This window comes from Seriola lalandi, unplaced genomic scaffold, assembly GCF_002814215.2.
Source record: "Seriola lalandi dorsalis isolate HSWRI2012SDOR001 ecotype SW California unplaced genomic scaffold, Sedor1 jcf7180002054638, whole genome shotgun sequence".
In the NCBI taxonomy this organism is placed as follows: domain Eukaryota; kingdom Metazoa; phylum Chordata; class Actinopteri; order Carangiformes; family Carangidae; genus Seriola; species Seriola lalandi.
Window position 1 is genome coordinate 62676 of NW_019525191.1, and position 11945 is coordinate 74620.

Consider the following 11945-nt stretch of genomic DNA (forward strand, 5'->3'; position numbering starts at 1 on the left):
GGTGGAGGTGGAGGGGGTCGTTATTTAGTGTCACCAGCGGTGGTGAGATTCTGCTGATTCACTTCTGCTTTTATTTGTTTTTCAAGCTCAGGAGAAACTGCTGGTGCGTTAAGTTGAGCAAGTCGAGTCTCTTATACTGAAAAGTCGTTTTCAGGAAGTAGAAAAACATTTTACTGAACAAGTTTCCAAATGTTAGAAATTCTGAAACCAATTCCTGGTTCTTGATGCTCAAACATGATGTTAACCTGCCTCTTCTAATTCTCCCACACTAAATACCTTCCTACGTTTCCCACAATGCCTTTCAGCAACCCCTAGAGATTTTTAAAATTTTTTTGTTGTTGTTGTTGTTGATGTATTTGTTCTTCTTCTGTCCTCAGCTCCAGACTCTGATCCAGGAAGCCGACCCCGGAGCCGACTACCGCATCGACCGCGCGCTGAACGAGGCGTGCGAGTCCGTCATCCAGACCGCCTGCAAACACATCCGGAACGGAGACCCCATGTGAGTCCTCGCCACGTCCTCAGACTTTTCATCGTCTGTTTTATTCTAATATTCTTTATTTTTACTAAATCTGGAATTCGACTCTGGACAACATGATAAACCTGCTTCCTGCAGGATCCTGTCGTGTCTGATGGAGCATCTGTACACCGAGAAGATGGTGGAGGACTGTGAGCACAGGCTGCTGGAGCTGCAGTACTTCATCGCCAGGGACTGGAAGTGAGTCGTGTTCACCCGTCAACACACAGACTGATTCACAGTCATGTTAAACTAAACTTTCTGAATGCATTTTCAGTTTCTTCATGATGCTTTTACTTGTTTTTAGTGTATTTAGTTCATGGAGGGAAGGCATAGCCCGTAGTGCAGATGTATTATTAAGTGTGGTCAGTTTAGTTATTGATATAAAACACCCTTTGTCGCTGCCCAGGTTGGATCCCATCCTGTATAAGAAATGTCAGGGCGATGCAGCCCGGCTCTGTCACACTCACGGCTGGAACGAGACCAATGAGATGATGCCCCCCGGCGCCATTTTCTCCTGCCTGTACCGCCACGCCTACCGCTCTGTGGAGCAGGGACGCAGGGTGAGTCTCTGCAGATTAAAGTTGTGATATCTGCTGCAGTAACAGTCATCCTGAACCATTCTCCACCAAATGTAGATGTTGGTCTGAAAATCTGTTGAATTCTTCACCTGTAAATGTATTTAAAGCTCCTCCAGTGTAAAGGTCTGTGTCCATGTGTAGTGTGATTATAGATCAGCTCTAGCTTCTATATTAATACTGTGAAAGTATCAAAGCCTCAGTCCACAGAGAAATGCACACAGCCTGTATTCAGAAACTGAGCCTTAAAACCAGCCGTCAGGACTTCTGGAACTTTGTGATGTCACAACAAAGCAGTCACCAAGCCCCGCCCACCTGGACCCACCATCCAAACCTTGTAGGATTTGGTTCCTCTGAGTGTTTTTACCTGAAATCTGCTTTATTTTTATTGGATCACTCAGAAAACAGTCAGCCAATCAGAAGAGAGGCTCAGAGCCTCGTCTCTTCTGATTGGCTCACAGACCTGTTGTTACTGAGAGAGGAGATGTAAACTACACTGAGATTGTTTTTGGTTCTTAAAACCACAAATATATCTTCTGATGGATCAACACTTTGAAATAAAACACAGAAGTGTAAAATATGGGACCTTTTAATACTGTGAGCACCATAAACAAAAGGCCATTGAATCACCACTGATGTCAGCTACGGAGAATAATAAAACATAACTGAACACAAAAAAAATCAGATGCCAGTAGGAGTGAGTGAAAAAATGAGACCTGGAATTTGAACTTTGATCTCGCTGCTGTTTGTTTTTGAACTAAAGTTGAGGCTTTTTGAGCTTTTGCACTCCCTGGAAGTTTGTTTTTTAAAAATATAAATACACATTTATTACAGCAGAGGAAAATAAAAACAAATGGTAAATACACAGGAGGTTTGTGTGAACTTTCTCACTGACCCGAGAATATTTTCGTAGCTCCACGCTGGAGCGTCTGAGGCAGAAAACCCCGGCGCCACTGTGAGTACGTCGTGTCGCTGAACCGATGATAATCACAGGAAACTCGTCTGTCATGGTGACTGGTGGTTTTGTAGGGGGAAGTGATTGTGTTAATTTTTTATCTGGTATCTGCTGCATGAGGAAGTGAAGTGAGCTGCTGAAGAATCAACTCAAAGCTCCAGTTCTGGAGAATCTTTGTGGTTACGCTGATTAATCAACTGCAGCAAATTATACTCTCAATAATCAGCAGTGTTCCACGTGCTAGCACGTCCTTAAACTGATCCTCCACCCAAATGTAATGTTTTAGTATCCATCACTCTCCATCCGAAGGTCGTAGTTTCCTCCTTCATGAGGAACAGCAGTCAGCTCGACTTCCTGTTGGTTGAAATGAATTAGATCAGTGTTGATTAAAGGAACAGTGTGACCCTTCTTTGTCGTCCGGCTTCTGTGTCGAGGCCTCGTCACAGCAGAGTTTAAAACTCAATCGGTGATATCAGTTTTAAATCTGAGCAAATCTTCTTTAACTTTAACTCTGACACATGAAATCATGCTACTGATGAAAGTGTCTGAGGGAGCGTGGAGCCAGACAACGAGCTAGCTGCGTTTATTTAGTTTATTATTCAAGGGCTGCAGCAGAGCACTATTCTCATTATCAATTCATCTGCTGATTATTTTCTCAAATAATCGTTTATTCTGTAAAAAGAAATGATGCAGTTTATGATCAAAGAAGACAAAAAAAATATTTTCACACACGAGAAACTGGAATCTTTCATTTTTGCTTAAAAAGTGACAGTTGCTGATTGATTTTCCATTGATAGACTAATCACTTCACCTGAAGTCTTTTCAATTAACTGTTTAACTACTTTACTTGTCTTAACTAGGCCTTTAACAATTAGTTGCTTAATCAATAAGTCGTTCAACAGAAAATGAATCACTTATTTTGATAATGGACTAATCTTCTCAGTCATGTGATGGTTGTATAAATCATCTGTACATCGTCTTCAGCTTTGGGAAATTACAGCAGACACTTTCTATTTTTTCAAAATTCAAAGACAAAGTTATTAATCAAGAAATGAATCTTGCTGATGGATCAATAATGACAATAACTAGTCCTAACTAACTGGCTAACTTCAATGACCTTAACTTAGGTGGTGTGCAGTATTGACTAGTGCTAGCATGTTCCTAGTTAGCTGGCGTGTTAGCTTGCCAGCTACAGCAGTTCACGAGCTAACCCTGCGAGTAGTCACAACTTCACCGAGTTTCTATGACGACAGATGTAGCACAGATGTTAGGATCAGTTCCTCTCTGCTGTGGCCCGGCCTCTGTCATGTTGGAGCTCCTCTGGACACAATGTGACTTTCTAAATAAAGTTATAAAGGACGCAGATGCTAAAACCGTAGAGTGGAGTGTCAGTTTGAGGGCTCTGTGGACGGTAAAAGGTCTTTCTGTAACTGGACATCGTGACTGTCCTCCTGCAGCTCTCCAGGGACTGTAAGGTGGAGGTGCAGAGGATCCTCCACCAGAGGGCGCTGGACGTGAAGCTGGACCCCGAGCTGCAGAGACGCTGCATGACCGACCTGGGGAAGTGGTGCAGCGAGAAGACGGAGGCCGGACAGGAGCTGGAGTGTCTGCAGGACCACCTGGAGGATCTGGTGTCGGACTGCAAGGACGTGGTGGGAAACCTGACCGAACTGGAGTCAGAGGTAACGACCACACCTGCTGCTGCATCCCATAATACTCTGGTTCATCAGCTAAAGAAACAATAGCACAACAGTCCTGTCAGGTCTCAAACTCACACCACACTTTAAATCTGAGCAGGTTTGTTTGTGGAGCGTTACAGTGTTAAACCTGACAAGCACCTGATTGTTGAGTGTGTTGATGGAGGGAAAAGTGACATCATCAGACACATTTTAAAGCCCCACTTTGAAATATTTCATCATTTTCTGTTGGTAAAAAACAGGTAAGTTTGTTGATGGCATGTAAACTAACTGCAAAAAACAGTGTACTGTAAATATAGTACATAATGTTTACAGCTCACTAAACGGGTAAAGACGCACCACGACTTGTTTTAGAAGAGATCGTCTCAGAGAATCATTTAGAGATTGGAGGATTGTCTTTTGTCGAATTCATTGATCAGTTCAGATCAGCATGTTTCTTTATAGGAGCATCAAGAATAAACTCAGCGGTTCATAACATTGTTGACTTGTGAACTGGTTTTTCACTTTGATTCATTTAAAGGAGAAAGAAATGAGATTCTATTATCTCTCTAATGGTGTTGTGACCCTTCAGATTTATCTGGGGACCACTTAAAGGTGCCGTCCCTCATGTTGGGAACCTGCTCTAACTGAATCTGACTTCTGTGACTTCATTAACCAGAACTGACGATCTCACTGTGTGCTCCGTGTTAACGGCTCCGTCACTCGTTCGTTCTGTCCTCAGGATATTCAGATCGAGGCGCTGCTGATGAGAGCCTGTGAACCCGTCATCCAGACCCATTGCCACGTAAGTCTGCGCTGAACCTGAACCATTTAAAGCTCCTCCAGTGTAAAGGTCTGTGTCCATGTGTAGTGTGATTATAGATCAGCTCTAGCTTCTATATTAATACTGTGAAAGTATCAAAGCCTCAGTCCACAGAGAAATGCACACAGCCTGTATTCAGAAACTGAGCCTTAAAACCAGCCGTCAGGACTTCTGGAACTTTGTGATGTCACAACAAAGCAGTCACCAAGCCCCGCCCACCTGGACCCACCATCCAAACCTTGCAGGATTTGGTTTCCCTGAGTGTTTTTACCTGAAATGACCTGATTTATTTTTATTGGATCACTCAGAAAACAGTCAGCCAATCAGAAGAGAGGCTCAGAGCAACTCACACATTGTACATTAACATATTTGTTACTTACATACACACAACTGTCGGACACAGTGTCTCATAATATTGTTTATACTGTGGTGGCTGTTAATTTATCATCTCTGGCTGTAACAGACTTCTGAGCTCAATGTTACAAATCAGTGAGTAGATCAGCTTTATTACATTAGTTAATTCAGACATTCATGTTTGGTTTGTGATTTCCATGTTGATAATTATATTTCCACAAGGTGTGAAATTGAGAAAGGGATTCAGAACGTTTAAATCCAGCCTGTTGTTTGTCTCTCTCTGTCAGGAGGTTGCTGATAATCAGATCGACACCGGTGATCTGATGGAGTGTTTGGTCCAGAACAAACACCAGAAGGAGATGAACGAGAAGTGTGCGGTGGGAGTGACGCACTTCCAGCTGGTGAGCAGCACGAGGAAAATGTGTTGCTGTGTTTGTTTTAGTTCGACAGGAGAAGAAAACATTTGTGTTGGGCTTCGGTTGCAACAGAAAACATCTTCTGCTGCTTATCGCTGTTGACACAAACAAATCTAACAGTCTGTTTGTCTTTCTGTGCGCAGATTCAGATCAAAGATTTCCGTTTCTCCTACAAGTTCAAGACGGCCTGCAAGGAAGACGTCCTCAAACTGTGTCCCAACATCAAGAAGAAGTAAGACGCACAACGTCACAGATACAAACACAAATACTGTTAATTAAAGCTGCAACCACCAGTTCGCAGGTTCTAACCTCTTCACAGAAACTTAAGTAAAGTAAATCGCCTTTTAGGTGAGTTGAGTGTAAAGTCATTGGGACTCGCAGTGTGGCGGGAACAGGCTGTCTGAGTGGTTGATGAGTTATTGCTCAACATTGGCTAAGCCCCGCCTTCTGTGAAAATATTGTGGTTGATGGCGGCCATGTTTGTGTCACCAATTTTGGTCAAAAATTCAAGAAGTTCTATTCATTTGACTGTTTTTGTATTATGCAAAGAAAAGAAAAAAAATGTAGACTGACTTTTATTGTTAAAGAGGCTTTTTCAACTGGAAAAGTGTCAAATTTCGAGTCACTAATGGTGTGAGAGGCATTTTGGAGCCTTGATTACACTGCCACCATGTGGCTGATTGGGCTCATACTTCTTGGGCAGCTCACGGCAATTTAAGCCGCAGCACAAGATTAATAATAATAATAATAATAATAATAATAATAATAATAATAATAATGATAATAATGAACTGGAGCAGAAACAGTGGGAGTTAGAACCCTAAAAGTCACCAGTGGAACAAAAGCCAAGCTCCAACTGACTGGCTCTGGCTGCATCTCACAGCCTTTATCCAAACAGCTGCTGAGTCAATCTAGATTCTTTCTTTTTTTCCTCCCAAAGGTCAAAAATAAACTTTCAGGTGTTTTTGGTCAGATCCGTTTTCCAGAACTTCTCCTCCTGAGGTTTTCAGATCTCAGCGTGTCAGAGGAAGAGTGGTGGCTGAATTATAATGTTTGCTGCCAACAGCCTTTTTCCATCCGGTGAGAAAGGAAAATTACAATGTGTGGAAGAGAACGTTTTAAAGTTTGAAAAAAATAAAATAAAATCTGTCTTCTTGAATGTGAGAAAACACATCGATCCCTGATCAGTTTAAAAACCTGTATGAATGTAAGTGTTGTTATTCTGATCTGTCAAAGTCACAACTGATTTAAAAGCAGCGTTGACACGTTGTTGAAGACGTGTTTGAGAGCGGCTGAATGACCTCATGTCTTCCTGTCGCTCAGGGTGGACGTGGTGATCTGCCTCAGCACCACGGTGAGGAACGACACGCTGCAGGAGGCCAAGGAGCAGCGAGTGTCCGTCAAATGTCGTAAACAGCTGCGGGTGGAGGAGGTGGAGATGGTACGTTCGCCGGCACGGTCGGCGCTCCGCAGTGTTTTCACCTGATGCGAGGTTTCCACAGAGCCTCACCGTCAGTCGGAGACGGAGACTAAACAGCAGCACAGAGACAGGAAGTCCAACCACAGTAAATGTCAGTGTGGACGTCAGACACCGTCACAACCACGACAAACCATATGAGCAGATACACAGCTGGGGTTGTGTTCTTACATCAGGCAGATTTGGAGAAGTTTAGTGGATTTAACTTTTCCAGTTAAACAGTTTGTAAAGAAAAACCTCAGTAGAGATCTTGGAGTGAGTTTCTGAGCTCTTGTTCTGACCGTCTTTATCTGGCTGCTCATCTCTGGAGATGCTCAGATGTTTCCTTAATCCGCTCTGACTTTCTTTTCTTTCGCCTGCACAGATTAAAAGTTTCTCTGTTTTCTTTGTGTCTTGTGTTTTCTGTAAATCCACTAAATCCTCTCTGAATCCTCTGCAGTCGGAGGACATCCGTCTGGAGCCGGAGCTGTACGACTCCTGTAAGCAGGACATCACCAGACTGTGTCAGAACGTCGCCTACGGCAACGCACAGGTCAGCGGCTACACCTGCAGACACACACACACACACACACACACACACACACACACACACACACACACACACACTCTTTCACGCGTGTTCAGACCTCAGCACAGGAGAAACTGCAGATTATGTCTAAAATAAAGTTTGATAATTGCATTTTAAGAATTAGCTGTAGATGAATTGTTCTCAGTTCAAGAGATTTAAATTGCTCAGAAACATTTTCCAGTCAGTTCAAGAAACTCAAGTTGTTGCAGTGAAGACCTGAAACAGTGGAGGACACAACGTCCAGCAGGTGGCAGCTGCAGTTCCTTTCGTGTCACGTAGATTTCAAGTGATTCACTAACGACCACATCTGTCCGTCTGCCTCTCCGCAGGTCATCGAGTGTCTGAAGGAGAACAAGCGTCAGCTGACTTCACGCTGCCACCAGCGGATCTTCAAGCTGCAGGAGGTGGAGATGGTTGATCCTGAGCTGGACTACCAGCTGATGAGAGTCTGCAAGCACATGATCAGGGTAGGTCACATGATCAGGGTAGGTCACATGATCAGGAGGCGTTTGGGGAAAGTGCAGACCGTTCAGTTTCCCGTTCACTACATGCACATGAGTGTATGTTTGTTTTTATGAAGGACCTGTGTGTGACAGATGTTTCTGTTTCCAGCGGTTCTGCACGGAGTCGGAGGGGAAGAACACGCTTCAGTGTCTGAAGCAGAACAAGAACAGCGAGCTGATGGATCCCAAGTGCAAACAGATGATCACGAAGAGACAGATCACTCAGAACACCGGTACACAACCGCACACTCCTGGTCTCCTAACATCGTCAGGACCACGAGCACGCCTGCTGACTGTGTGTGTGTGTGTGTGTGTGTGTGTGTGTGTGTCTCTCCAGACTACAGGCTGAACCCGGTGCTGAGGAAAGCCTGTAAAGCCGACATCCCAAAGTTCTGTCAACCCATCCTGAACAAGGCGACGGCGGACAGCGAGCTGGAGGGTCAGGTCATCTCCTGCCTCAAACTCAAATACGCCGACCAGGTCAGAGTCTCGACTGTGAGTCACACTCACGCGCAGTTTGTTCTTCACGTCATTGTTTCGAACGTAGAAATACTCATGCGTGTGTTTGTGTGTCGTGGCAGCGTTTGTCCTCAGACTGCGAGGATCAGATCCGGGTCATCCTGCAGGAGTCGGCGCTGGACTACAGGCTGGACCCTCAGCTGCAGATCCACTGCACACAGGAGGTTCACACCCTTCTGCTTTCTTACACACACAACACACACACACACACTGAAAACACACTGTGGATCATAAGTTTTAAAGAAAAATAAGTTTTCACTTACCACTGCATTTATTTTATGAATTGTTTATGTGAATCCTGCTGCTTGAGATTGGCTCAAATCTTTTGGCTAAATTTAGAGGAATAAATGTTGATGTGTGAACTTCCTACAAACCTTTGAGGTCATCGACAGTCCTGTGAATGGTTGCAAATAGTCTTGAAATCTTATTTTAAAGTAGAAAAAGTCTGTGTGTGTGACACTTGATGGATGCATGAATCAAAATATTTAAAGGTCTCATATATTCTAAAGGTCTCTGTCCATTTTAGAGACTTACAGAAGAAATCTTAGTAACTGCTGAGAAGTTTGATATTTAACAAAGTGTCAGTGGGAGATAATGAAAGCAACGGTCCACAGAAACGATCATATTGTCAGCCCTGTTTACAGCTTATTTGACTGTGTGTGTGTGTGTGTGTGTGTGTGTGCGTGCGCGTGCGTGCGTGTGTGTGTGTGTGTGTGTGTGTGTGTGTGTGTGTGTGTAGATCTCCAGGCTGTGTCCGGAGGAGGCAGCAGCTCAGGAGCAGACGGGGCAGGTGGAGGAGTGTTTGAAGGTCAACCTGCTGAAGATCAAACAGGAAGGATGTAAGAAGGTAAACACACCCAATGCTGCCTTCACTGACCGCTGAGGGTGACGTAAACCTGACGCACAGGCGCTGATTTAAAAGCACGATTCCTTTTGCTGGCATGAAAACGAAACAGTTTACGTAAAAACACATTTTACACAATGTTGTTCATGACTGGAGTTTTATTTTCAATCACAAGCCTTTTTTTTCTTTTCTCTTCTGCCTTTATTCTGCTCCTCCACATCTTCTTCTTCTTCTGTTTTGTTTTTCCTCCTCCCTTCCTCCTCCTGCAGGAGGTGTTGAACATGCTGAAGGAGAGCAAGGCGGACATCTTCGTCGACCCTGTCCTTCACACAGCCTGCGCCCTGGACATCAAACACCACTGTGCAGCCATCCCACCCGGCAGGGGGCGCCGTGAGTCCACAAACAAACGCACACACACACCTCGGCTGTAACTTTACTGTTTCTTTTCCCTCTGTGCGGTTGTTTGTTGTGACGCTGCTGTGACGTTAAATATTGGTCATATCTGTCAAAAGATTTAAAGTAGTAAACAGGTCTCCATCAAACTGGACGTGGTTAAAGCAGCTTTCAGCGTCTGTATTAAAGATTCAATAAATCATCTGAGCTGAAACAAAGCAGCTACGAATCAACACAAGATAACAGGTTAACGTGTTTGATGTTGTGTCCGTGTCCTCAGAGATGTCGTGTCTCATGGAGGCGCTGCAGGACAAACGCGTTCGTCTGCAGCCCGAGTGCAAGAAGAGGCTTCAGGATCGCATCGACATGTGGAGCTACGCCGCCAAGGTACACGAGCTGTCGGAGAAAAGCCTCCTCACACTGTGAAAACGCAGCTGGTGGCGATGTGCCGGACAGCGGGAGACGCACTGAGCTCCTCACACCACAGAAACAACACGAACAGCAGCTCGCTGTTCAGTTTCTGTGTCTGTGGAGAGAACTGAGTGTGACCTCTCTGCTCTAACAGAAACACTGTCAACCTTTTTATTCATTAACAGAGTGAGCTGCCGGTTTAAAAGATGATGTAATAATGATGTAATGTGTCAGTTTTAAATTGGTCTTTCATTTGTATAAAATCTGTTAAAGTGGCTGAATTTCTAAAATTGATTACTTGCTCTTTTTAAGGGTCTTTTATTTTGAAATTGGTTGAATAGACAGAAGAAGCTGCAAAATCTGTTTTTAAATTGGCATTTAATTTGAAATTTGAACAAACTGCTTGTTACAAGAAGCTTTTATTTTGAATTTTTTTTTTTTTTAAATTAAATTGGCTTTTTGAATTGATTTGATGAGCTACATTACATCTGCTTAGAAGGGGTTTTATTTTGAAACGGTTTCAAAACTGCAATAATCTGGTTAAAATTAAGTTAAAAGTTTTTTATTTTGAAAGTGAGAGAAACTTACTTTGCCCTTTTCCGCAGTTAATATAAATTAAAAGTCTCACTGTCAGGCTTTTAATGTGAAAAACATCAGGAAGTGTAGAGTTCTGTTGACAGGAGGAAACAACTGGATTTTATATGAAAACATTATTTCAGGTGATTTTTACCTGAGAATATTTATAATGAGAATCTGAAGGTAATCAGTTTATTTTGGAGGTTTTTTCACAGCTTCATTCACACTGTCCTCTTCGTACTTCCTGTCAGGTGGCTCCCGCCGAGGGTTTCTCGGACCTGGCCATGCAGGTGATGACGTCACCGTCCAAGAACTACATCCTGACTGTGATTGGTGCAGGCGTGGCGCTGCTCTTCATGCTGGGGCTGCTCTGCGGCCGATTCACCAAACGCGTCACTCAGGAGCTGAAGGACAGGTAGACCACACCCACTCCGGGGGCAGGACACGCCCACAGGAGAAACAACCACCGTTGAAAGAGATCTGCCCCCCACTACCACCACATTATTTACCCCCACCCTCCTGACAGCCACAAAAACTCCACCTGCCGCTTCAACTCTTCTCGCTGCGTTTCATTTGTAATCACTTCTCGCCGCTTCCTACGTCGGTGGAGGGACAGTACTCTCAGTCCCGCAAGTGACAGTGGGCGTGATCAGTGACTCACCTGTGCTGCTTCTACATGAGCCCCGCCCACTCTCCAGGAGGCCCCGCCCACCACCGCCGTTGCTTCTTTTGATTATTTTCCTTCTGATTCTTCTCGTCTTCCCTCGATGCAGAGCGCCGGCTCCTCCGATGTAGATGCAGTATTACTCTTGCTCTTTTTTTTATTTCCTCCCCCCTTTGCTGTGGTTGGGGGTCAGTTGGGTGGGGGAGGGGGGTAGTGGGGTTTGTAAGGATACAGGGGTCAAAGGTCATTTAGAGGTGAGGGAGGTGAATTGAATCATAAAGTGTAAATGTGTAGAAAGTGGGATGGGGAAATGCTCATGTATAGAGCAGCTTAATGACCAGTATTTTAATGACTACAGTGCGTGTGTGTTTGTGCGTGTATGTGTGTGCGTGTGTGTGTGCGTGCGTGTGTGCGCACGTGAGTGTGTGTGCGCGTGTGTGTGCGCGTGTGTGTGTGCGCGTGTGTGTGAGAGAGAGAGAGAAACTGTCTTTCTACCACCATATTCTTCTAGTTTGTCCTCCTGCTTAAAGGGTTTTTGGGGGATTTTTGGCTGTGGATATATCTTCTTCTTCTTTTGGGGGGGGGGGCCTGATGTGTGTTAGTTAGATTATATCGCCATGGGACTGCCAGGCGGGCGGTGCCAACCAGCCAGCTCTCCACCGAGCCACAGGTGA

General features: G+C 44.4%; 1 protein-coding gene across 1 annotated transcript in view; it reads left to right on the forward strand.

Moving 5' to 3' along the window:
• The window catches only part of LOC111665398 (Golgi apparatus protein 1), a 28754-nt gene extending 17266 nt beyond the window's left edge, over positions 1-11488 (forward strand). Inside the window, exons 8-25 of the mRNA XM_087177732.1 lie at positions 277-499; positions 614-715; positions 924-1077; positions 2006-2047; positions 3505-3729; positions 4466-4528; positions 5188-5301; positions 5460-5548; positions 6640-6757; positions 7233-7325; positions 7691-7828; positions 7974-8097; positions 8202-8344; positions 8446-8547; positions 9123-9230; positions 9497-9617; positions 9901-10007; positions 10859-11488. Coding sequence (XP_087033858.1) covers positions 277-499; positions 614-715; positions 924-1077; positions 2006-2047; positions 3505-3729; positions 4466-4528; positions 5188-5301; positions 5460-5548; positions 6640-6757; positions 7233-7325; positions 7691-7828; positions 7974-8097; positions 8202-8344; positions 8446-8547; positions 9123-9230; positions 9497-9617; positions 9901-10007; positions 10859-11026 — 2234 coding nt within the window. The 3' untranslated portion in view covers positions 11027-11488. The remainder of the gene's footprint in view (positions 1-276; positions 500-613; positions 716-923; positions 1078-2005; positions 2048-3504; positions 3730-4465; positions 4529-5187; positions 5302-5459; positions 5549-6639; positions 6758-7232; positions 7326-7690; positions 7829-7973; positions 8098-8201; positions 8345-8445; positions 8548-9122; positions 9231-9496; positions 9618-9900; positions 10008-10858) is intronic.
• Positions 11489-11945: the final 457 nt, after the last annotated feature.